Source organism: Nestor notabilis, unplaced genomic scaffold, assembly GCF_000696875.1.
Source record: "Nestor notabilis isolate BGI_N333 unplaced genomic scaffold, ASM69687v1 scaffold16278, whole genome shotgun sequence".
In the NCBI taxonomy this organism is placed as follows: Eukaryota; Metazoa; Chordata; class Aves; order Psittaciformes; family Psittacidae; genus Nestor; species Nestor notabilis.
This window is the reverse complement of record NW_009940738.1, coordinates 14936-37587: the sequence shown is the minus strand read 5'-3', so window position 1 is coordinate 37587 and position 22652 is coordinate 14936. Positions and strand designations below refer to the sequence as shown.

Here is a 22652-nt window from a genome sequence, read left to right as displayed (position 1 = left end):
CATCCATCATACAGTTTTGAAGCACGCTTTCTGTCTTGATCAAAGGATAAACTTGTGGTTAGCCAGTATCTTTTGGTTTAGTAGGTGAATGCAGAAAAGAACTTTGAGTAATGTTGGGTTCAACAGAAGGAAAACAGTGTCTGCAGTTCACAGAAAATTGAATTTTTTTTATAGCCTGGAAAATTCAGGCGGAACCAGTGCCTTACACTCTGAGTCTTTATTTAAACTGATAATAAACCCCACACCTAACCACTTCCTAGGCTGCAATGAATAACAGCCTGGGAAACCACAGTTAAAGTGTGGAAAACCACAGTTTTTGATGTCTGTGTTCTGTAATTAGTTCCATATATTCTACATGAAATCATCAGAAGCACCCAGTACTCCTGAATCGGTGAACGGGGAAATCTGAGACTGAGGGAAAAATATTTTTTTTAATATTTACAATCAGAAAAGTATGTTTCAATGTGTACTTATTAATTTTCAAACAGGTATTAAAATGCCCCTTTTTTAATAAAAAAGAGTACATGTGAGAAATAGAATAAGCAGGCTTTACAACTGTCTTAAAATTATGCTTTGATATAAAAATCACGTTCTTTAAAGGTAAAAGTAAGGTAGGCGAGTAGTTTGTAAATGGGTTAAGATTAGTTCAGCGTTTGTGTGTGGCATTTCCTTTCTTGTTGCAAGTAAATGTTTTGACTTCAGAGCATTACAGCACAGTGAATGTGTAAGAACAGAGAAGTAATGTGAAAGGAGATGCAGCTGTGTGCATGCACAGGGAGATCCCTTTAAGTTGGTGTGATAGTGTTAGTCCTGGTTGCAGGATTGGGGCCATAATCAATGCCTGAATAGACTTGTTTAGAACATTACAAGGGAGATTAATGGCCTGGTTGAGAACATAAGTCAGCATGATTTTTCCGTTATTTCTGTTACAGACAGTGCCACCCTTACTCATGATAACGAACTGCAATTTATGTAGTAAAATATATATGTCAGAAGACTTGATCCAGTTGACCAGGTTAGTTAGAGATAATTTGACCACATCTGTGGACAGTGACAGTGTTATAACTGAAGCTCTTTCAGGCTTAACAGAAGTCAATTGATCTACTAGCAGTTTTCAGGAGAATGAAATCTGCTCCACAACACACTGGATTTGTTAATAGTATGGGTTTATTATTTGGCAGATTTCATCTTTATTTCTTCTCTTCTTTTTCTTTTTACATGTGCCAGGGAAAGGGCTGAGGAGAAATTGCATGCGCAAAGGGAAGCATATTTTATTAATTCTAATAAAAGTAATTAGACTGTTTCAAATATCTATTTTTTCTTTTAATAACACTAGGAATCAGGCTGAGGCAGTTACTTGCAGTGGTGCCTTAAAATTCAACCTATTCTATTTTAATGCATTTGTTCATGCTATAAGCAGCACAAAATTTCATGGCAATCTACTGTAAATAGAATGAAGTAGTCTGTCTTCAAATCATCTTTGAAGGATTCATTTTAAATAGCAGCCATAGAGATTGAAAAAGCAAAGCATGGCAGAAATGTTGTCTACTTTTATTTTGTAGCTGATGGTAAAACCATCAAATGGGTTATATTACATACTGTTTTGAGGCTTCAAAGAAATCATAAATGATACCACCAAAGGAACTTCTGCTCCCATGGAGCCAACTTCATTAAAAGCCCGTGACTCCTTACTTTTCTTCAAGAGAAAGTAGCTAAATTGTCCAAAATTGGAGCAGTTCCATTAATTTTCATATTCTCATATGAGTTAACGGCTTGTGGGTGACATGCAACAAAGACCCAAAAGCATATATTTCTATCAAATATTCTATATTTAGGTACACAGGCAAACAGTTCTTGACTTTTATTACAGCATTGATGGAATAAATCTAAAGAGTAAAAATGTACAAATGGAGAAATGATCACTGAGAAAAAAGGTGTATTAGAATTTAGTTATGTACACAGGGCAGTTTTTGGGCCATAACTAGTCAATAACGCAGATTTTAAAATGATTTAGCATTCATTTGTCTCCAGAATTCAGCATTTCCCTCAGCATTTTACGTGTTTTCTAGAAACAGCAAGGTTACCAGAGGGATGCTGTGCAATGCAATCACAGAAATGCAAGGCTGCAAGGGAACTCAGTGGGATCTATTCTGAGCCATTGTCCTGCTCTGAGCAGGGAGTAGAATAGACCAAGCTCATTCTTGCTAGGTATTTGTACCCTGAAGTTCAGGGACTAAGATTTCAGAGATTTCCCCGATCATATGTTACACTGCTTTACATAGTATGAAATTCTTTTCTAATACATAACATAAATCTTTCCTGTCATCGATGGACTAGGGAACAGCTGCTCTCTTACATGTTTGTTATCTCATCTCCTGTCAACCTCGTCTTGTCAAGATTTTAAACAGACTTCTATCACTGAATCTTTTATCATAGTTCATGTTTTCTTTTTCTTCTTGCTCTTTCCTCTAAATTTTAAATACTCTCTTTCTCTTTGCCTCTACCTTACAAGTGCTGGAGGTAGATCTCAACATTATTCCAGCTGAGACCTATCTGGGAGCTCGGTAACCTGGCTTTATGATGCTGTTCTGAATATACATGAATGAGATTTGCCTTTTTGGTGGAAGGATCACATTATTCAGGTTTTTGTCCCCTGTAACACCATTTATTCTACTTCACGACTTTTGTACTTATGATTTTGCATTTATGCTTTTAATGTTTTACTCCTAAATGCAAGGATTTTTAAAATGTTTTTTATTAATTTCTCTTATTAAGCATACTTTCCCAGTTAATTTTGCCTTTTAGTTTTTGTATAATCACTTATACTATACTTGTGTTATATATGAAAGTATAATGAGGTAACATGAGGTGGGAATTAAGAGATACAGATAGTGGAAAATACGTAGGTAGAAGTGATACAGCTTGAATGTAAGAATATGTCAGGACAACATTATGGTTAGCAGTATAAGGTTGTAAAACCCAGCTCACAAATTATAAATCTGGCTTGTTCAAACAGTGTGAGAATATCTGTGGGCAATGTAGCCAAAGTCTCTAGCACTGTATTTTAGAGTTTTAACAGGTATGGTACATAAAAAGCAAATTTAAAGTAAACCATGCAAAATATTTGTCTTCACAAATCTTAAAATATGTTAACCTCTGACATGTTTGATGACACTAAGAATGGATACATGAGGACAGAAATGAGGTTCCTTCCATGTAAAGCAGTGTTTTCTTCAAGACCTTTCTACCTTCAATTCAGAACAAGCTCTGATTTGCAGCGTTTGCTGTTCAGGAATGTTGGGTGTGTTCCTTTTATTGTGATATGAAATGAACAGAAACCTGTTGTGGAATGCAATTTAACATGTATACTGAAGGATCAAATTAAAATTGCACTGTAGAAGTGATTTTCATTGTCCTTGCCAAATACACTTTCCAATTGTAATAAACAGTCATTCTTAGTGTTTAATGTTGATGAACCTCCTGTGAACCTACTGGGATAAGTAAACATTTTCTTAACAACAGCTACCCATTTTTAATACCTAGAGGGAACTTAAAGAATGGTTCATTTCCTGACTCCAAACACTTGCTGTTTTTCCCTTTGGTTAAGCTTTTTATAAGTATTTGTGTATTTTGAGTAAAATGAGTAATTTAAAAAAAAGGCTGCAAACACAGTGTCCTTTAATTATGGCTGACCACATCCTGTGTCATAGAAGAACATACAAAAACTTTCTTCTGTTTGGAACAGCTGCACTTACATTGACTGTTTATTTCTCATAAACTAATGTCAAGTAAGAACTAGAGCTTTGTGTGCAGAACAACAAAAAAAATCCTTCTGTTAATCATAAATGTAAGAGGTGCAAGTGTGTTTCCTGTATCAATTTTGGGAGTGTCTATAAATTCAGTGGTTAATAATCCCTGTAACCCCATTTGCAGTAAGATCTGAGCAAAGATTCATTGGACTATAGCTACATGCTCACTGCAGTCTGATTCTGAGAATCTCCTTTTGCATTGACTTGTTTGTGCACTGAGGCTCTTGCATTTCTGCTTGTTTAATTACATTACTCCTTTTAGATGATAATTTTGCATTTTAAGTGTAATTCAGATTGTGCTCTTGCAAATCCTTCTCCTAACTGATGGGAGCCTACAACGGGTGTGTGTACAGGACTTGCATAGTATCCAGTTTCAGTGAAAAATTAATCCATGATGGAATTCTTTTCTTCCTTTCTTCTAAAGTTCAGCTAACTCTTGGAGCCTGGGGTCTCTGTACTAAATATTATTTGTGATCTGAACTGTAAAAAAAATTTAGTAGGACCTCATTATAAATACTGACGAGATAGATTCTCGTTCTTGTTATTTGAAATACTATTCTTTGTAAAGTTCCCATTCTAGAAAGGAATACAAGGTGTAACACAACATTAATCAAAATAGGACACTCTAGAAAATATCATTTAATGCTCAAAAATGTATCAGTTGCAATGCTACTGTACTATATAAGGAAGAAATAATCAGGTTCATCCAATAGAATTAAGTGTTTGGTAGGGTATGTAATATTTATACATCTTTATTTTTGATTCTATGCATTTTTGCATTTAATGTTATATTCACAAAATAAAGGTAAAGGTTTTATTTATACCAGCATTTGAAAAGCAGTTCTTACTCAGCTGTCTATTCATACATGCATTCAAATATCTTGGACGTCCATGAAAGAGTATTTTAGTGCAAAGTGTTGTTATTACTGTTAACAACAGTCATGAAGTACCCTTAATGCCTTAATCTGCCTTAATCACAAGCACAATTCAAGCACAAAACAAAAACCAAGTTACCTCAAGCTTGTAATTGAAACATAAAAAAGTTGATAGTGAATATATTCAGAAAACTGTGAAGTAATGAGATAATGGGGAAGTAGTTGTAGAAGGATCTCTGTAGAGTTCTACTTTATCTCCTCAGTCAGAGCAGTATGAAGGCAAAACATCACATTTATTGGAAAATACAGCTAGTGATCTGTATTGAGTTCTGCCCTGGAAATGGGTGCAAAGACTTCAGGTGTCCCTTTAATGATGAGAGAAGATAGATAAGTAGAGAATAAACTTTAAATGTCTTTAAATACTATGATGAGTACTTTGTTACATAGTAAGGAAGAGTTGACAGGAAGGTGCTCAGATACGGAGGACAGAGTTACTATTTAGGAAAATACTTTGTGTTTCCAAACCTTAACATTGAGGAACCAGTCACAGTTCCAGGTGATGTGAATAGTTAACCAGCTGTCCTGAACCGAGGTTTGCCAAGGTGGAAGACTGCTGCCGACATCTGCTACAAGCAATTTAACCAAACTTCTAGGAAACACTTAGGAAAGATGTGCACTCCCTCGCAAGTTCCACACATTGAAATGGTTCATTGCAGCTGTTAATTTATTTAGGACACTTCTGTGCATGTAAAAAGTTTCTATCAGAGTTGGAGATGATGATTTCTTAGACAGCAGGTTTTTTTGCTTCTTTTAGCACCATACTGCAAGCAGAAGAGGCGTCTTAGGACTTTCTCCAAAGATTTGATGAGATTGTGGTGAGAGAAACTGTACTTCAGTAAATTATTTCGGAACTTCATTTTATGTATACACAGTCTTGTTTCAGTTTTTTTCAGCAGGTACTTTGTCTGTGTAAACACACAAATGCACACTTCGTACTCTTTAAAATGTGTATATAGACATTAGTATTGCCCATGGTCTGAATTAGACTAAATATTTTTATTAAACATTCATGTCATACAAGAAAGAAAATTATCTAATGCATTTTATTAAATTGCACTTACAGTCCTTCTATGTGCACATGCATGAGGTAAATAAACATATAGTTAGTTTTAAATGTGTTTCATATGTTTGGTTTGAGAATTATATAAGGCAAGGTTCTCTGGAGTTCAGAAATCTAAATATTTTGTAGTAGTTACTAGGATACAAAAGGTAGACTTATTTTTCTTACGGCATATATATATACTTGTATGGAGAGCTCACTGCAAATTGTGTTTAAAGTCTCATTTAAAAGACAGGGATATATAAACAAGAAGACAGTGCTCACTAAAAGTTAAGGTTATGGGTAAGATACTACTCTGCCACAAATATACTTTATAGGAACCAAAACTCAGGGATTATATACTATTAGACCTGATTCATTTAAAACTGTTTGCTTTTAAATGCTCCCTGTTCAACTTAGTACATCAGGACATGCTTTCAGAATAAAGCTGAGGTTTTTGCTACAAAGTTAAAATCTGGCTGAGTCGTGAGAGGTCTTTGAGTCTTCTCTCTAGAATCTTATTCAATACATTCACAAATCCCTAACGTAAGCAAATATAATAAAAACCCGTGGTAAAGGTAAAAAGGCAGCAAAACTTGACTTCTGTTGCAACTAGCTAGCTGAATCTGCAAGCTTTATGGATTCTAGGGGTTGCAGGGGTTGTACACTTCATTGTTTGAGACCTCTGCAGTTGCCAGAGATGCTGGTGACAGAGCCAGCAAGCAGAATGTATTTTTATACATTCATGTAAACATGCATGTACTCACACGTGTTTACAGATATTTATGATGAGAACTAACCAAATCACTAAAGGTTTTTGAAAATGAGATTATAGCTATTGATAGCATCTTCTGAGCATTTATGAACTTGCTCTCGTATGTGTCATCTTTGTCTTCAGAAAAGTGACACACCTATGTTCTGTATTTTGAAGGGTGTCAGTGTGCACAGGCTTCAGGCAAAAAGCTGCATTTTGCCAGAAGAAAGCTGATGATTAGTGACATCCTGTGCTATTTCCATACTGCTCATTTCCTTGAGAGCATCTCACAGTTGCTTCCAGCACAACTAGAGTATCAGGCCTTAGCTGTGAACTGCACAGAAACTCTGGGGAGACAGAAAGGCATGAACACATTCGCTTTCCCTTGTGACATTTCTCCTTTTGGTGGTTATGGAGAGTAGAAATGATGCACGGTTTGGGAAACAACCCTCAAAAGTGCTGTAACAAAAATACCAGTTTAGAGTTTGGAAAGCCATGTCTGTCTGGTTTTAAGACATAAATTGGTGCAAGTGCATGGATACCCAGTAAATAAGGTCCTCACTGAGATAAAAGGAAATTCCTGCATGCATATGAAGAGAAGCTAAACAAGCTTTTGGTAAGCAGTGGTAGCAAAATTTAAGAACAGAAAATTCAGGAAGCCTGTGAAAGCAAGAGAACTGGAGGTTCAGTAAGTAAAGATGGGGCTATCACCCTTTGTTCCACATCTCATGTGCAATAGTTGATTAGATTGAGGAGGGTTGCTATCTCTACCTGTATTTCATTTGATGGGCAGAGGTTAAGTCTTTGGAATGAGGAGAGCTGAATAGATGCATGTTTACTTCGGTGTCTCTGGAGCTTAATTTACCATACCTACCTACCGAGCAGCCCTGGAGCTGCAGTATCTCTCATGCAGCCATCCCCAGTGCTGCAACAGTTACTTCAGCTAAAGAAGTAAGAATTGCTGCAATGGATGGGAACTGCACTGGCCTTCCTGGCTTCCATCTCTGTCACATGCAAGTAAACATCTGTGCCTTATTCCCAGGCTTTGCAGTCTAAATAGATTATCTGCCTTTGCTCCTTCTCTTTTTTTATTCCTTTGCTGGAGGCACAAGAAGAGGATCCTGCAACATGATTTCTGTGCTTAGGTGGTTGCTTACCAGCCCAGCTACAGATTGTCTTCACATCCTTCTACAAATGGTATTTGAACAGGACTCACATTTTGTATAGCAGTGGTGCAGGTTAATGTTGCACAGAGAAGATCTTTACAAGTAACAGACTTTCACAAGCAGGTTAACTGTTTTGTTTTGTACAGCATACATTTGAGCAAGTAGAAGTTTGTGCTTTTTCAGGTAGGTCAGGATTTCTAAAGGCTTTTCAGTTATTACTGCATGTACTTACCTGAGAAAAGGAAGAGCTATTGTTATGCCAAGAAGCTTCTATGTCCTCCGGGCAAACTCAGAAAGAACTGGGTATCTGCTCTCCCTCGTAGCTTCTAATGATGCTAATAGGAGGGCTACCTGTGATTATAAAGGCAGGAAACAGGCTTTATTTTGAGTGCTACAAGTATGTGCATGTACTATTAGTTTCAAGAGCCTATCTCTAAATCTAAGCAGGACTTGGAGTGTTCCTGTATAATAATTAAAAAAACAAAACAAAACAAAAAACTGTCAGGATATTTCATTAGAAGAAATATTTCCTTCAAAGTACTGATCCTAGTTGGTTTTCAGAGGTTCCTCTAAGGTTTTCTTTGTTATTGAGTCCCTTCTGGTCTGATTAAACAATATTGATGTTTGATAGTTTCTCCAAACTATGCGAACTGATAAATAGGTTTTCACTCAGGAAACTGCTTTGCAATGTTTTCTTCAAGACAAGAAATGAAAAAATGAGGATTTCTTCTATGGGCAGGGAATTATTTTAGATGAATTATTCACTACTTGTAAGTGTCCTGTCATGCCAAGTATTTGACTCATTTGGTTTTGTTGTTCCAGTCTTAACTCAGTGATTGCATTATTAAACATGAAATTCCTCACTCCTGGCTGCAGCAAACTGACAAAATTACTTCTTGCCTCTCCTTTAACTGGAAGAGGGTAATAGCAGTACCTTAACAGTCCTATCATTATCAGACAGGAGAAAAAGAAAGGCTTTGCTTGGGTTGTGATGGTGCTTAAGAGCTGATCTTGTGTGGATTGTAGTTGAGTGCTGTTTTGTTCTGAATTGTTTATCCTTGGAGCAGGTTCAGTGCAAGGAAAGAGCAGATGGATAGTGGCAGAATGGGAATAGTTATAACATACAGTCTCATATCCAAAATTTTACCGTTTATCTGTCTAAAATACTTCCAGAATCTTCAGATAAACCAGTAATAAGCATCCAATAAATGCTTATTGTATTCATTGTCTCACAGAACTTGTGAGATCAAGGAATTGCCTTTTGATCATTTTACTGATCTGATCAGGCTGTGTCACAAACCTGCGTGCTATGAAATCCCTGGTGCCACAGTGAATCTAAAAATGTTTCTGTTAGCAGCTGCTGTGCTATTTGGTTGTGATGGCTTAGCTGTTGGAGGTCTGCACTGTGAATAAGATTGCAGCTAAAGAGGAAAGGAAATGAGAAATACTCTTTCTCAGAAAGATTATTTCTTGTTTATGATGCAGCCGCATACACAGTCATGCTGGTGTAACAAGGAGATGTGGCTTTACACCATGAAGCTGTGGCTTAAATACCATGCTCACGATCACACAGGCTCTATGTGTCAGAACAAGAAATTACAAGTCTTCAAGTTAGGCTACATACGAAATCATCCTTTAGGTTTGAGCTTCAACTAGGTAATTTCAGATTCATTTGTTGCAGTTTTTGTTCAGATTTACTGCTTCACTGATGGTTGTCGTCTTATTTTACTTACAACAGTGTCCTACCCTTTTCTCCTTGAGAAAGAGACAAGCTGTAACTTTGATTCCTTTAATAAAGCACAACTAACATTTGAGCATGATAAAATGCATTTTATTCCCTAATTTTCTTCTGGGGTACTGTTGTTATGTATAATCTTAAGGGCTGGATAGTTTTGTGAAGTTAGTCTTTATATATTACCTCCTTAATTTTTTCCAAGCCCGTATCTTAAACTGTGGCCTACATTTGGTCTGTCTTTTACACTTGTAAAACACCTTAGGGGATTTCTATAAGGTATGTATTTTGGTAGAGTGAAGTATACCTACAGAAATACAATATAAACAAACCTAATCAAAATTCTGTTTGATCCAACACTAATTGTCCTTCTTGGCTGTTCTACCAGGCAGCTGAAGCCCTGTGTTTTCTGCTCTGGTTTTCATCCTGAATCATTTTATCTAACAGTAAAGATGCAACTGTTTGTCTCTATCTTGGTTTTAAACATGTTTATTTTTCTTAAATTGAAATAGTTTCCTGGGCACAAAACCAAAACCCATAGTGTTTTGTTTACTAGAGGAATCACATTAAAGTAAAGAACTTGTTGATGTATTTTTCAGACCTGTCTTGACAGCAATTATTCATGGTTAGGCGAAAAAATAAAAGTTGTCTTAAGCCTAAAACACTGGTATTAATTGAGCATCTGCTGCTATGACAGAAAAGATGTTTACTGTCAATAGCAGTTATTGTAGAAAAGCTTTGAGAACACCACTTCCCAGCAAGTGGTCTCCATCCAGAAAGTTACTTGGATAGCTGCAATACTTAAGCAAGTGTCTGCTGTCTTTGGTTACGTCTCCTTTGTCAGATAGAGAGATGTCTATTATATCAAAGGTTGCTTATGTGCTAGCTGACCTGTTAGGGGAGATGTGATACAGTTCTGTGGAGTAAGTTAGGTGATGCCAGCTATGAAATAGACGTACTGTTGACAGGTAGCTACTTCATTGCAAGATCATCATTGTCTCCATCAACTCTGTGGCAAAAGAGCTAGAGTTTATTGGTGGTCCTTTTGTGGGGCATTCACACTGCTGCCTTGCAATGAAGTTGCCTCTCTGAGACCTACTGAGTACTGATGTCAAGTAGCAGTGCACAGTGAGTGGCTTGACACCAGTCTGTGTCAGGCATGCAGGTGAGGGCAAGGGGCAGAATAGGAATGTCAGGAGAGATGTAGATAAAATTCTAGGTGTGTGGATTTTTATCTGAAATTATTTAATTGGAAGGAGTTATAATAGAAGTGATAGACTTCCTATAATATGAGAGAAAGCTCTGTTTAAGGAGCATTTCAGTATTTTGAAGTTGCAACTATGATATTGCATTTCAAAGTTATGCTGAAGTTTATATTTGCTTGTTCTAAGAGGTATATCCCATCAATGAAGTTGAATTTTAATTTCTTGCATTAAGTCATTTCTCCTGATACCGTCTCTGAAAGTAAAACCATACTGCATGTGTAAACATTGCCTATGTAACACAAAAAAACCCCAACTTTGAGAAATCCAAGTGAAATTATAAATTGTATAAAGTTTCAAAATACAATTTTAGTCAAAGGAAAGAGTACCATTATGCTGCCCTGGCCATTCCGTCAAAAAGATTTAAGTTATGAAATAAGTAATACCTATTAGCAAGTAAAAGCAATGTAGAGTATAATCTGAATTACTACTTATACTAAACAATTCATTAAATTGAGATTTCATAAAGGTTACTGTGTTATAAATTACTGCATTTATAGCTGTCTGATATCAATTATCTTTAATCTTTGGTACATTTTATCTGTCATTTAAATAGACTAAATTAAGAGATTATTGGGAAAAACATTCTTAATCTTGAGATTTTAATTACTTTTTTCTAAAACATTCACCTTCAAAGTTGTGCAATTTTGCTGTTCTGGTTTGCTGTAAGAATGATTAGAAAGTGATGACAACTTTAATTATGTTACCATTAAGTGCAGTGATTCACCATATCCTCATAATATTTTAACTCAGGCAAATGCTGATTGGATCCAGAATAACGTAAATCGATGAGTTAGTTCTTATATATGTATTGCGAAGTGTGCATGTTCTAGGTTGTAAATGCGGAAATAGATTCTAGACCACTGGATTTTCATCTGGAATCCATCTATTACATTGGCGACAAAAAAATCACAGTAGAAGTGAGACGCCAAAGTAAATTTTTCAGCTGGAAACAAAATAGAAGATCTGGCGTTTTTTTGGGTTTTTGTTGTTTTTTTTTCTTCAGGCACTAGTTCTACTGTATGATCCTTATTTTGTTTTTCACCTTAGCAAAACTCTACACCTTCAAACCAGGAAGAGTGACTGTTACAAATACATCCTGGTGGAGAAAAACAGGAAGAAAAATTTTGGAATATTTACTTTTTTGACCATCTGAATTATGGTGTCACAGCACTATTCTGAAACTTGCTGAATAGAATATTTTTCTAAAAGCAAATATTTAACTTATAGACCAGAATCTGTTACTTTATTACCATAATCTAATGGATGGATCAATGTGTTACTGTTTTTAATGTGGGCAGTAAAGAGAAGAGAGAAAAGAAATACTTTAACTTTTTGAAATCCACATTCATCCAGAATGGGAAGCAAGTACTTCACTCACGCTATTGGAAATGATGCTAGATAAGCAAGATAAAAATATGGTAAAGTTAATAGTAGCTGCACTCTAGATCTATGTTTTAAATTACTTTTGCAAGACTCTCAGTTAAAAGACAGCACAAATCATTCTAGTGACTGCATTTCTTGAAGATGGAGAGAAAAAAAGCTTGAAGCAAAATACAGGAAGGGCATGGTGGTTACTTCTATTTGCTGCCCTTTCAACCACACAATTAGCTGAAACCAAAGATGCATATTTAATAGAATTGAGAGCACAGAAAGGAAAATATAATTATTGGTATGAAATACAGCTATCGCAGGCATATGTATTTCAGAAAATTACTGTTTAGTATGTAGTGTTGCAAAGATGATTTCATTTTTTTTCCCCTGCATAAATTATTTAATTATTTTTTTCCTGTTACACATCAATTTCTGTGATCATTTTGAAAAGGTAAATGAATGGAATTGATCTGACATTACAGATGGAAAAATTACAGTGTGTATACATTTCGTTTTAGAGTACTGAGAGTGCCATTTTTGACACTAAGTGGCATGAGGATTTTTAAATAGATATGTATATATATAAATAATAAATATAAGCAAATATGTATATATGTATGGAAATATTGTGCAGTACAGGCACTGCACAGGGAAGGGACAAGAAGCATGTTAGCTAACTTATTCGAGGAACATTCAGTCCTTCATTCTTAACATTATGTTGCAGTATTGTAGTAGGAAAATTTAGTGAGGCACCTGCTCAGGGTAGGGTCAGTTCTGAGGTCAGTTCATGGCTCAGAGCTTTATCCAGTTAGATGTTGAAAGCCTTCAGTGATGAATACAGTGTAGCCTCTCTGGGCAACCTTTTCCAAAACCCAACTGTAACTATAGTGAATAAATTTTCCCTAAATCTTACATTATGATGCATGTAGCACTACGTATTTAAGATTTCTTGTCCTTCCCATCCCCTAAATCAGCAGTGTGTTCAAATGTTTCTTCATCCTTCTTACATGGTCCAGATAAATTGTTCTAGTGTAGTAATGTGGACAAAATGTCTGTAGTGATGTCTGCTGATATAAAAGCCTAAAGAAATTTAGGATGGTGCAGCAGCAGCTCCTGCTTAGACCTCCCTTCCTGCCTGCCTTTATTCTTTTGACAGTATGAATCAATGATAATTTTAAAACCAAGTCTCACTCTGCTTGAATTGCATGTTACTGAATACCCCATGTCCAGTGAGTTTCTCAATGAGATCTGTGCTTTTTTCAGTACTCAATTTCAGCATTTAAGTACTTCTGATATCCTTGGGAATGTGTTTTTCTTCTTCTTAAGGGAGAAATAGTTATAGTAATGTCAGATGTTGTTATTACTCCGTTATTGTTTAACCAGAAACCTAATTCTAAGTGCTGTATGAAACATAACTGGTACCTTTTTTTCTCCATCTATTAGATGGGAGTGGGACTATTTGCTATCTTTGCACTAGGGTACATTCATATTATACATTGAAAGACCAGAAGAGAGAGGTTGTGGCTAATTTCGGAGGAAAGGCAGCGTGTGAAATGTGTGTTTCGTCAGTTTTCTCGAGGGTTACAGTAATTGCCATTAATGGGGCCGTATTTTCAAATGGCTCTTTGTTCTATTTCTAAAATAAAATATTGTCTGCCACTCAGTGAATTTCTTCAAAGAACAGGTATAGTGGCATGCTATCCTCAAGGCTAGGAATGTAAGAAGTGGGAAAACTGTCTAGTGAAAGTTTGTTTACAATTATTGCTGGAGAGTAATTAGGTACTTTTTGACTCTTGTCATTTGTCTTATAAGGTAAATTGTACATTGGAAACAATCTAACCACTTATATACTTTCCCAGCTATGTAACTTCATAAAATTCAGGACTTCATCAAAGCAGATCCATTAACCCTCTGACTGGTACTCTTCTCTTGGCTTTGATTGCAGCACCACACAGAAGCACCTAGCCCATCATTGCTTCCCCCATCATCTTTACCATTAGATGTATTAAACAATGCTGTTGCTGGATTTAGTACAGTGGAAGAGCTTATCCGGTACCTTGAACCAGATCGGTGGCAACTGGATTTGGAAGATCTGTACAGGCCAACATGGCAACTTCTTGGAAAGGCATATATTCATGGGAGGAAATCAAGAGGTAAATTACTCTTCTTTCTGGCCTTGCAGTTTTCTATGGTTATGTTTTCTTAAGAAATAAACAGTAATTAAGAGCATTCTTCGCCTTGAATTTCGGCTCACAGAGAGGAATATGTTAGAAATACAGCAGAGATCATTGTTGTTAGCTATTCACACTGTTACATTATCTGAAAAAGGACAATAATTAAAATTAGAACTGAAAGGAATTTAGCAGGATAAAGTAACAAAGGGGAAAAAAATAGAAGCAAGCAGGGTAGAGGCAGGGTAGTCTTCCGCAGAGAACCTGGGAGATCTTTTCCGCAAAGTAAGAGGGCATCTTGGCTGGGTGACACATTCTGACTGTGAGCTTCTTTTCATACGGAGGACAAAAACTTAATTTTGTGTTTGAGGTAGGTAATTTCTTATACTTCCTGTGTCGAGTGACTGGTTTATTTGCTTAGAATTGTTCTAGTCTTTACTCCATATCAATTAGGAGCAATTAGCTAAGTCTTTCTCTTCCATGATACCTTATGAAATCCCCGTGTCTATGTCCAGTTTGATCGTGCGTTATCAACTTAAATGTAAAGTCGACTATGTATTTTGAGACTTGTGGAGCTATTTCTTGTTGAGCAAGACATTTTCTTCCATCTGCATTTGACACTCATGAATTTTCTACGCCATATCATCCAGATGTGGTCCAGTACTTCATGTTTATGGCAAATATTAGCTAGGTTATCATCTGATCTGTAAGAAAAGGGAGGAAGTAAACCCTTTCATAACTCAGTTTTTGACAGCTAATTCTTGGATCAGAGTACAGAAATCAACCCTTCTACCCTACCTATTGCTACAGCGACACACAGCAACTAAATCAAGAGCCAAAGAGGAGGAAATCTATTTAAAAGCTTTCAGCAGTGGGCTGTGCCTTTCAGATAGTCATTTAACACTTTTCTAATTAAAGGGATTCAGTATTTGCCAAATGTATGCCATAAGCATACAGTAAGCGGGAGAAAAACAAAATGTAGTTTCTGAAACCTTACATAAACTAAAATGCAGGTGTTGGATAACATCTATATAGACAAAAGCAGCTCCCTGCAAGACATATCTTAGAAAGAAACTATCAGAGTAAATCTTTTAAAGACTCCTAATTAGATGCTGAAACAGATTTTTTTCCACTGAATAAACATATCATGGTATTGCCACATTTATCTTTAAGAGACCACCCTCAGACTGCATTACTGAGTGTGTAATGTAATTGCCTGAGGTGGAAAATATGTCCAGTTGAGATGACATAGTATTAACTGTTAGGTCTACTCCGTACATAGGGAAAGCAAACCTTCAAACCTTTTTTTTTTTTTGTTCTTTTCTTCTTTTCTATTACATGTTACTCCTTCTAGTAGCATGGTTGGTGTATTTAAAAAAGTTTTTAAGAAATGTTTGGGAGAAGTGCATGCCCTAAAATTTTTGGGTTTTATCAGTCTTTGATTCTATAATCAGATCAGTTTTATTTTTGCAGTATTTCAGTAAAAGCTAAATTACTGTCCTCTTTCATAGACAAGCATCCGTTTATGTCTAGATTAAATGAAAATGTAATTGAAAGTATATGTTACTTTATGTAGAGATTTTTCCTCTTCTCCTACTTAATAATTCATGTGAAAAAGACTATATTTAGACAGCCTGAATTCCATAGGACTTCTGTATCTGATGTTTTCTCTGGATAAAATGCTTCCAGAAACTTCTAGCCAGGAAAGAAGAAACACCAGGTTCAAATGCTTTGATGTCTAAATATAGTTCTAAATTCTTTTATAATATTAAACATACTTAAAAATAAAATACATTTTGCTGTGCAATAAAATGATCCCATCAGTTCCCACAGAAATCTATGCATAATCATTGCAGCATATTTTGAGGTCTGCTTACGAAGAAAAGAGTCACAGTCCAACCATAGTCCTTATTAGATGCTTTTCTCGTATGGCTGTGTGTGTGTTTTTACTCCTTTGGGCTTTTGCAACAGCCCTGTCCTACTGTAGGAGCCAGTAAGAAACTTGTACTCCCAGGAACATCTCCAAGGTGCTTAGGAATGAAAATCACCCTACTGCTGTCTGTGCCCACACACAAGTACCCCAATCAGTATTTGTTTTGTTGAATTTGGGAGCAGCATCCAGCCAGAAAAATGTCTTGGGAGAGTTCCCCATGGTACTCCTAATAGAGGTCTCAGAGGGTGCCAGACCATTGCATTGCCAATTGCAGAACACAGTTACTTTCAGGCTGGTGTGAAAGTTGATTACTTCAGTTGTATGTGCCAGTGAACGCTCACTTTACTGTAGTCCTACCTGCATCTACATTTTTTCTCCCTTTTTTTTCCTTCTTCTGTTATTTTTATTTTAATGTTTCCCATTCATGTGCTACTGCAGAGCTTCCCATTCCTCCTGAGCTAGTGTTAGACAAAAGAACTTTGACTGTTGTGTCAAACATGATACATGAGTGGAAGCCAAGTTAAAGGAGTGTTTAAATGTTCACATTATAACAGGTACTGTAACTCAGTGCACTAGGGAAATCTACGTAACCTTTTATTGTGGTTAAGTAAACACTTTTAAGGGAATATATACATTCTCTCATCTAGCTTCGTGCCCACAGTGTGTTAAAATAAATTTTGGACAGACAGAAACTCTTTGAAAAAGTAACAGCTTCATTCACACACTTCAAAGAAGTGATTATATAAGCACTAGATAAATTTGCCACAGACCTTTTAATGAAACTGAATTACACAAGGTAGGGCAGGGGTTCATTGTGAGGTATAATAGCAATATACCTTAGTGCATTGTAAAGCATGGCAATCAAACATGACATTTTTCATCTCTCCTGAAGCCTGTTATAACAGCAAGGCACACTGAAACATACCTACAAAGAGCTGATTGTGTGTTCTTCCACAGAGCTTTTTTAAAAATTGTTTCTGCAGGTCTGCGAGGTTCAAATTCATTCCAGTTTTGAGACACAATGTGTAATACACTTGCTGGTCATTTTAGTGTATTACCCTTTTCTCTATGTTATACATACAACTAGTACTGGGAAATGGATGCATTCCTCCACTGCTTCCATTCCTCCACAGTTGCCAGTAGGCAAGAGGTAATGGAAAAGCACACAACCACACAGGCATCTCTCTCCCACTGATTGGTGAGCTTGCTGGAAGAGACATCAGCACCCAGCTTCTGTCTTCAGTTTCTCATGGTGAAGGGCTGAGCAGCAATTGTGTTAGGACGCATGAGCTTAGCTTCTTGAAATTCACTATACCAAGCATGTCAGTCTCTGCAGAAATCTACCAGATTAGCAGAACTAGCATTTCTCTCATTGTGCATTGGGCATTATATCTTCATTTAGACAGTTCACTTACTATATGTTTACAAACATAACAGGAGAAAGTACTCTTCCATTCCTATCCACAGTCCTTGATTAATGGAAGTAGACATGTCCACTCTCTGAATGACTCAGCCGACAGCTATTAGTTGATCAGAAGAGTTTAAATAATTTCTAATTTCTCAGAGTGAATCTCTCCCCTGGAAGTTTTGCCTCTTTTCCTCTGCTCCCTTCTCAGCTTTTTCCAAAGAATGCTCTTGCAGTGTGGGAGGCAGCCTGGCATCCTATCAGTAGCTTTATTGGAGTTATTACACACTCCTTGCTCTTAAAAATGAGATTGTTTATTTAGGAGCCTGTGTTAACCTGATAGTGATGGAATGAAGTGCCCTGGCTTGGCATTCACTGTAAGTGCAAGCAGAGAAAAGGCTTCAGTGTGTTTAACTGACCTTTCACAACAATAAACCCTTACTTACGGATACCAGTATATGGATGTGGTCTGCAAAAGAAATCTTTGAAGGAACATGGAATTAAACTGCTGCCCAAAGATCTGCTTCTGAGACAATACTAGTGAGCATTTCTACTAGAGAAGTACAGCTTCTAAATTTTCTTTGTTTCTTACATGTTATCTAGAATTGAGAGGTATTATCCTGCCTTAGTGGGATGAAGTTCTCCTTCATGATCTCTAGAGGCTCTTCACACAGTAGAGGGAAAAAGTATTTCTCTAGAGGGCAATAAAGATCAGGAAAATATTTTAGCTTTATTTTGTATCTTTTTGTATACAAACTGCTAGCAATAACAGTAAAGTGTTTGTCAAGTAATATCAATGCACTTGGGTATTTTTTTTTCCTCCTAGATTCTTCTTGTTTTAGCTCAAAACCAGTTGGTTTAAAGGTCTTTGCTTTGTTCAAAACCTCTATTTCAGTCATCTCAGTAGCCATATTATCATTGGGGTTTCTTTTTCTTTTCTTTTTTTTTTCTTTTTTTCTGTTTTTGGTTTGTTTGTTTTTTGGTGGGTTTTTTTTAACCAAATATAGTGCCCCTGTGAGTTAGACATGACTTCTGTTGCTTATTGGTAGTAGGTTTGGAGAGGAACAGTTCGGACAAGTGGTCCCAGATTGTGATCGTTCTAGTCTGGCTTTTCTGAAATAAATGAAATTACATTGCTTTTCACACACACACACACACACACACACAGAGGTTAAAAAGTATTAATTTTTTCACTAAACAAGGCCAATGCTTTTCTGTCTTAACTGCCTCTTTCAAGGCCTGTTATTTCTTTGCTATGCAGCCTAAGGTGAACCTAAAGGAGCTTGGCCTATTTCAGATCTTTTCATGAGCTTGGTGTTCAACCATTGGCATAGTGAAACTTTAGTGTGATACAATGGAATCAGTTTATAGGGGAACCAGTGCCAAATATTAATATCTTTAACTTGCACTTCAAGTTAGGGGCTTACAAGGAGGAGCTGTATTTTATTTAAAACACGTGAAGTGAAAACGAAACCTAGAGGAGCAACAGAAATACAGATGTATATGCTGCTGTGAAGAAAGAGGGGAAAATGGAGCCTAATAGTAGTTATATAGATACACATACTTGTGCACTTATTCGTTGTTTGTAAATTACTCACTGATTGTGACATACTTCTTGAAGTTCATAGTCCATGGAAGTGTGTTCCTCTTAGGTATGAATAGTTTAATTCTTTCTTATACTTACGTTGTCCTTGCAGAGAAGCAGTAGTTGAAATTTCAGCAAGGGAAGAAGTTTGAATGCTTTACACAAATTAATCTAAAATGTGTTTGGAAATTTTCAGAATTCTTAATTGCTATGTGTGTTTCTCCAATCCAAAATTAGTCTAGAATATTGACATTAGAGCTCAGCGTATAAACATGAACAAAGAGAACTCCATTACAGTTGATTTGATAAAACATGTACTGGAACATCGTAGCCAAAGCTTGCTTTGTTTCATTTGAACCAACTCTGCCAGACTTATAATTGGTGAATATTCCTATACAACAATCATTCCATTTAGGTTTCATGGTATTCCTATAACTGCAGTATTAGACTTGTGTGCTGAACTTGTACCACCTGCACAAAAATGAACTTTCCTCAAGTGTTCTGCACTGCTGAAGTTGGTTTGCCACCGATAAAGTTAGGTTATGAATCTGAAAAGCACTGGTTTGTTTGTCCCTTTGCAGTGGTCGATCTCAACCTCCTAAAGGAGGAGGTGCGGCTGTATAGTTGTACTCCTCGCAACTTCTCAGTGTCACTGAGGGAGGAGCTGAAGCGAACAGACACCATCTTCTGGCCATTGTGTCTTCTGGTTAAACGTTGTGGTGGAAACTGTGCCTGTTGTCATCAGAGTTGCAATGAGTGCCAATGTGTACCAACAAAAGTCACCAAAAAGTACCATGAGGTAAGCACTTTTTTTACATTTGCGTGTTTGGAAATACTGAAAGCCAATTATGGAATTTAATTTTACTATAGGAATGCACCACTAGTAATATTTTCAAATTTTATCTGTTACACTTATAGTAATTTTTTTTTTTACCATCTTAATGAGCTGTTACATAAAAAAAAAATCAAAAAAAGCACTATCTTTCTCATTAAAATACTTCTCTGTGGAACTATTAAGTCATTCCTGAGGTATTTGTTTACTGGTGCAGTTCAGACCCATCACAACCACACCTCCTTGTTCAGCTGTCGGTAGTGGTAGATGTGAACTTTATGAAGGAACAGATACCTGTCCATTTCCATGATTATAAATCTATAACTAAAAGTATTTATTGTAGAATTATCTGTTAATTCCATTGGGTTAAGTATGCTATTAGCCCTTAAATACATAGAAATACGAAACTGCAAGATTCTTCTTTGATAAAAGCAAGTATCTGTTCAACATGTTTTAATTGATTTTGTATAAGCCTGAGTTAAAGTAAGAATAATAATTAGTGGGTGGAATAAATGATTAAATTCAGCTGAGGAAAGCCTATTTATTTATTTTAATATGCTTTCTGTCAGACAGTGTGTTTCCAGTGCAATCTTGCTCATAGACTAGGTGTGTAATGAAGCACTTGCTGTTTTCTTGATGCTTGGGTTCTTCTCCTTAGGTTCTTCAGCTAAAGCCAAGGATTGGTGTCCGAGGATTGCATAAATCATTGACAGATGTACCCTTGGAACACCACGAGGAGTGTGACTGTGTGTGCAAAGGGAATACTGAAGGATAAACATGATTTAATTGTGCTGCTTTCTTTCAAAGCACATTCAATCAATGGCTGATTCTGTTATGGGGCTTGTGCATTATCTCCTTCTGTAATCTCAGTTGTTTGCTTCGGGGATCTTCCATCTTCAAGATTTACAGTGAGCTCTAAAAAGAGGAGAAGCCAAACTGGGATTATATGTTGTGTGACAGCTCTGTGTGGAGGCCCAGTGAAAGGATGGGAGAAAGGCATCAATGAGGGATTTAAAATAAATGTATTGTTTTTGTTTCCCCACAATTTTCTTGACAATACATGGATTTATAATTTAGGAGTAAAAATAAAGTTAGAAGGCTCACATCATGGAGACTTGATCCTGCTGGTTGTCTCATTTCTACAGCTCCAGTACATCTGGCCTCTGGTTGAAAACACTCGAAATCTATCTTTCTGTGTTCAACTACTCCTATGTACTCTAAATCAAAGCATTTTCTGTTGTATAAACTTGGGTTAAAACAGACTGCCTTGTTCTGAATTAAACATAATTTGCCTAATGCTGGTAGGAAGGACTGGAATTTTCCATAAGCTCTAGTAAAGCTCCTGCCTTTTAGAAAGAAGACTGGACAATAACATGAGCTAAGGAAGCAAACATTGAAAAGAACAGCTCCTTTATTCTTACTACTATGGCTGGTGATTTTTTGTTTGTTTGTTATTTTTTATCGTGTACATTTTTATACTCTCCTTTTGACAATATAACTATTTGCTTTTCTAAACTTGTTAAATATATCTATTTTTACCAAAGGTATTTAATATTCTTTTTTTATTACAACCTAGATCAACTATTTTTTAGTTTTGTGAGACTTTAAAGCCAGATTTATACAGTTGGAGGAACAGAGATGTGGTTAACAATAGGAAAAAGAGCATGATCTCTTTGCAGGTTGTCGCTACAAAGTGAAAAAATACCAGTTTTTACCTGGATGCACAGGAATAATGAACAGAGATGTGTGGATGAAGCTCTAAGCTTGCTAGTTGCATGACACTGAAAATATGAGAGACAGATGTTACTATAAGCGGTTTCAGAAGCTGACTTTGAAAATGCCCTCTCTCAATACTGGCCTTTGTTCAGATAAGAAGAAATGAGGATAGATAGATAGATGCATTCTGGCTTATTTTAACTCTTTAATTTCTTTAAAGTAGAATGATCTACAACATAAGAAAAGAAGCCCAGTGGCTTGCAATCTTCATGATGGACCCTGGTCATGGGAAGGCAGCCTTGTTAATGTTGAAGTGTATGGTTTTCCACTGACGGTTATAACTGTTTTGAGTACTGTTCACTCACAGGATCGTAACACTCTTCAGTACAGTTTGATGAACTATGGTTTTGTTCTTCTGTACATTATATTCTTTAACCAATACACTTATTCTGCCCTATGCAAATTGAAAAGGAAACAGTAAAGTATTTTGCTTGTAAAATGCTTTAACATTACGCCTAGTTTATTTTTTTGGCTATTGGATTTGCAGATTGTAATGAATCACCAAATAAAGTAATAATGCTAATTTTGGGAGAATAGGTGTTTCTGTGTGGTTGCATATTTCTATCTGTGCAATATACAATAATGGGAAAAGTTAAAGAAGGTGATTTTCTATTTACCATTTTAAAAGTCTTCTGTTACCAAGGCTTCCACTTTATTAATTCTGCTGTATTGTAAATCCACAAGAAGAAAAAGTATAAAGAAGGAATGCTGTTTGTATAAACACGAAAAATGTTCAAAATTGTGTCAATGTGAAGCCATCAAAGTGAGCTAACATCTTCTGTTATTGTTTCCATCTTGAAAATGAGTTCTAATGGAAATGTGAAGGTTTTTGCAAGTTATATGACTTTCTGATATCAGTTCTGGAAAATTTTCAGGTGG

At 36.2% G+C, this 22652-nt stretch overlaps 1 protein-coding gene across 1 annotated transcript in view; it reads left to right on the top strand.

The window, feature by feature from the left end:
* PDGFC (platelet derived growth factor C) overlaps window positions 1-21293 on the top strand; it is a 57001-nt gene extending 35708 nt beyond the window's left edge. The window contains exons 4-6 of the mRNA XM_010020519.1: window positions 14017-14224; window positions 19747-19964; window positions 20656-21293. Of these exons, the coding sequence (XP_010018821.1) occupies window positions 14017-14224; window positions 19747-19964; window positions 20656-20772 (543 nt within the window). The 3' untranslated portion in view covers window positions 20773-21293. The remainder of the gene's footprint in view (window positions 1-14016; window positions 14225-19746; window positions 19965-20655) is intronic.
* The last annotated feature ends 1359 nt before the right edge of the window (window positions 21294-22652 follow it).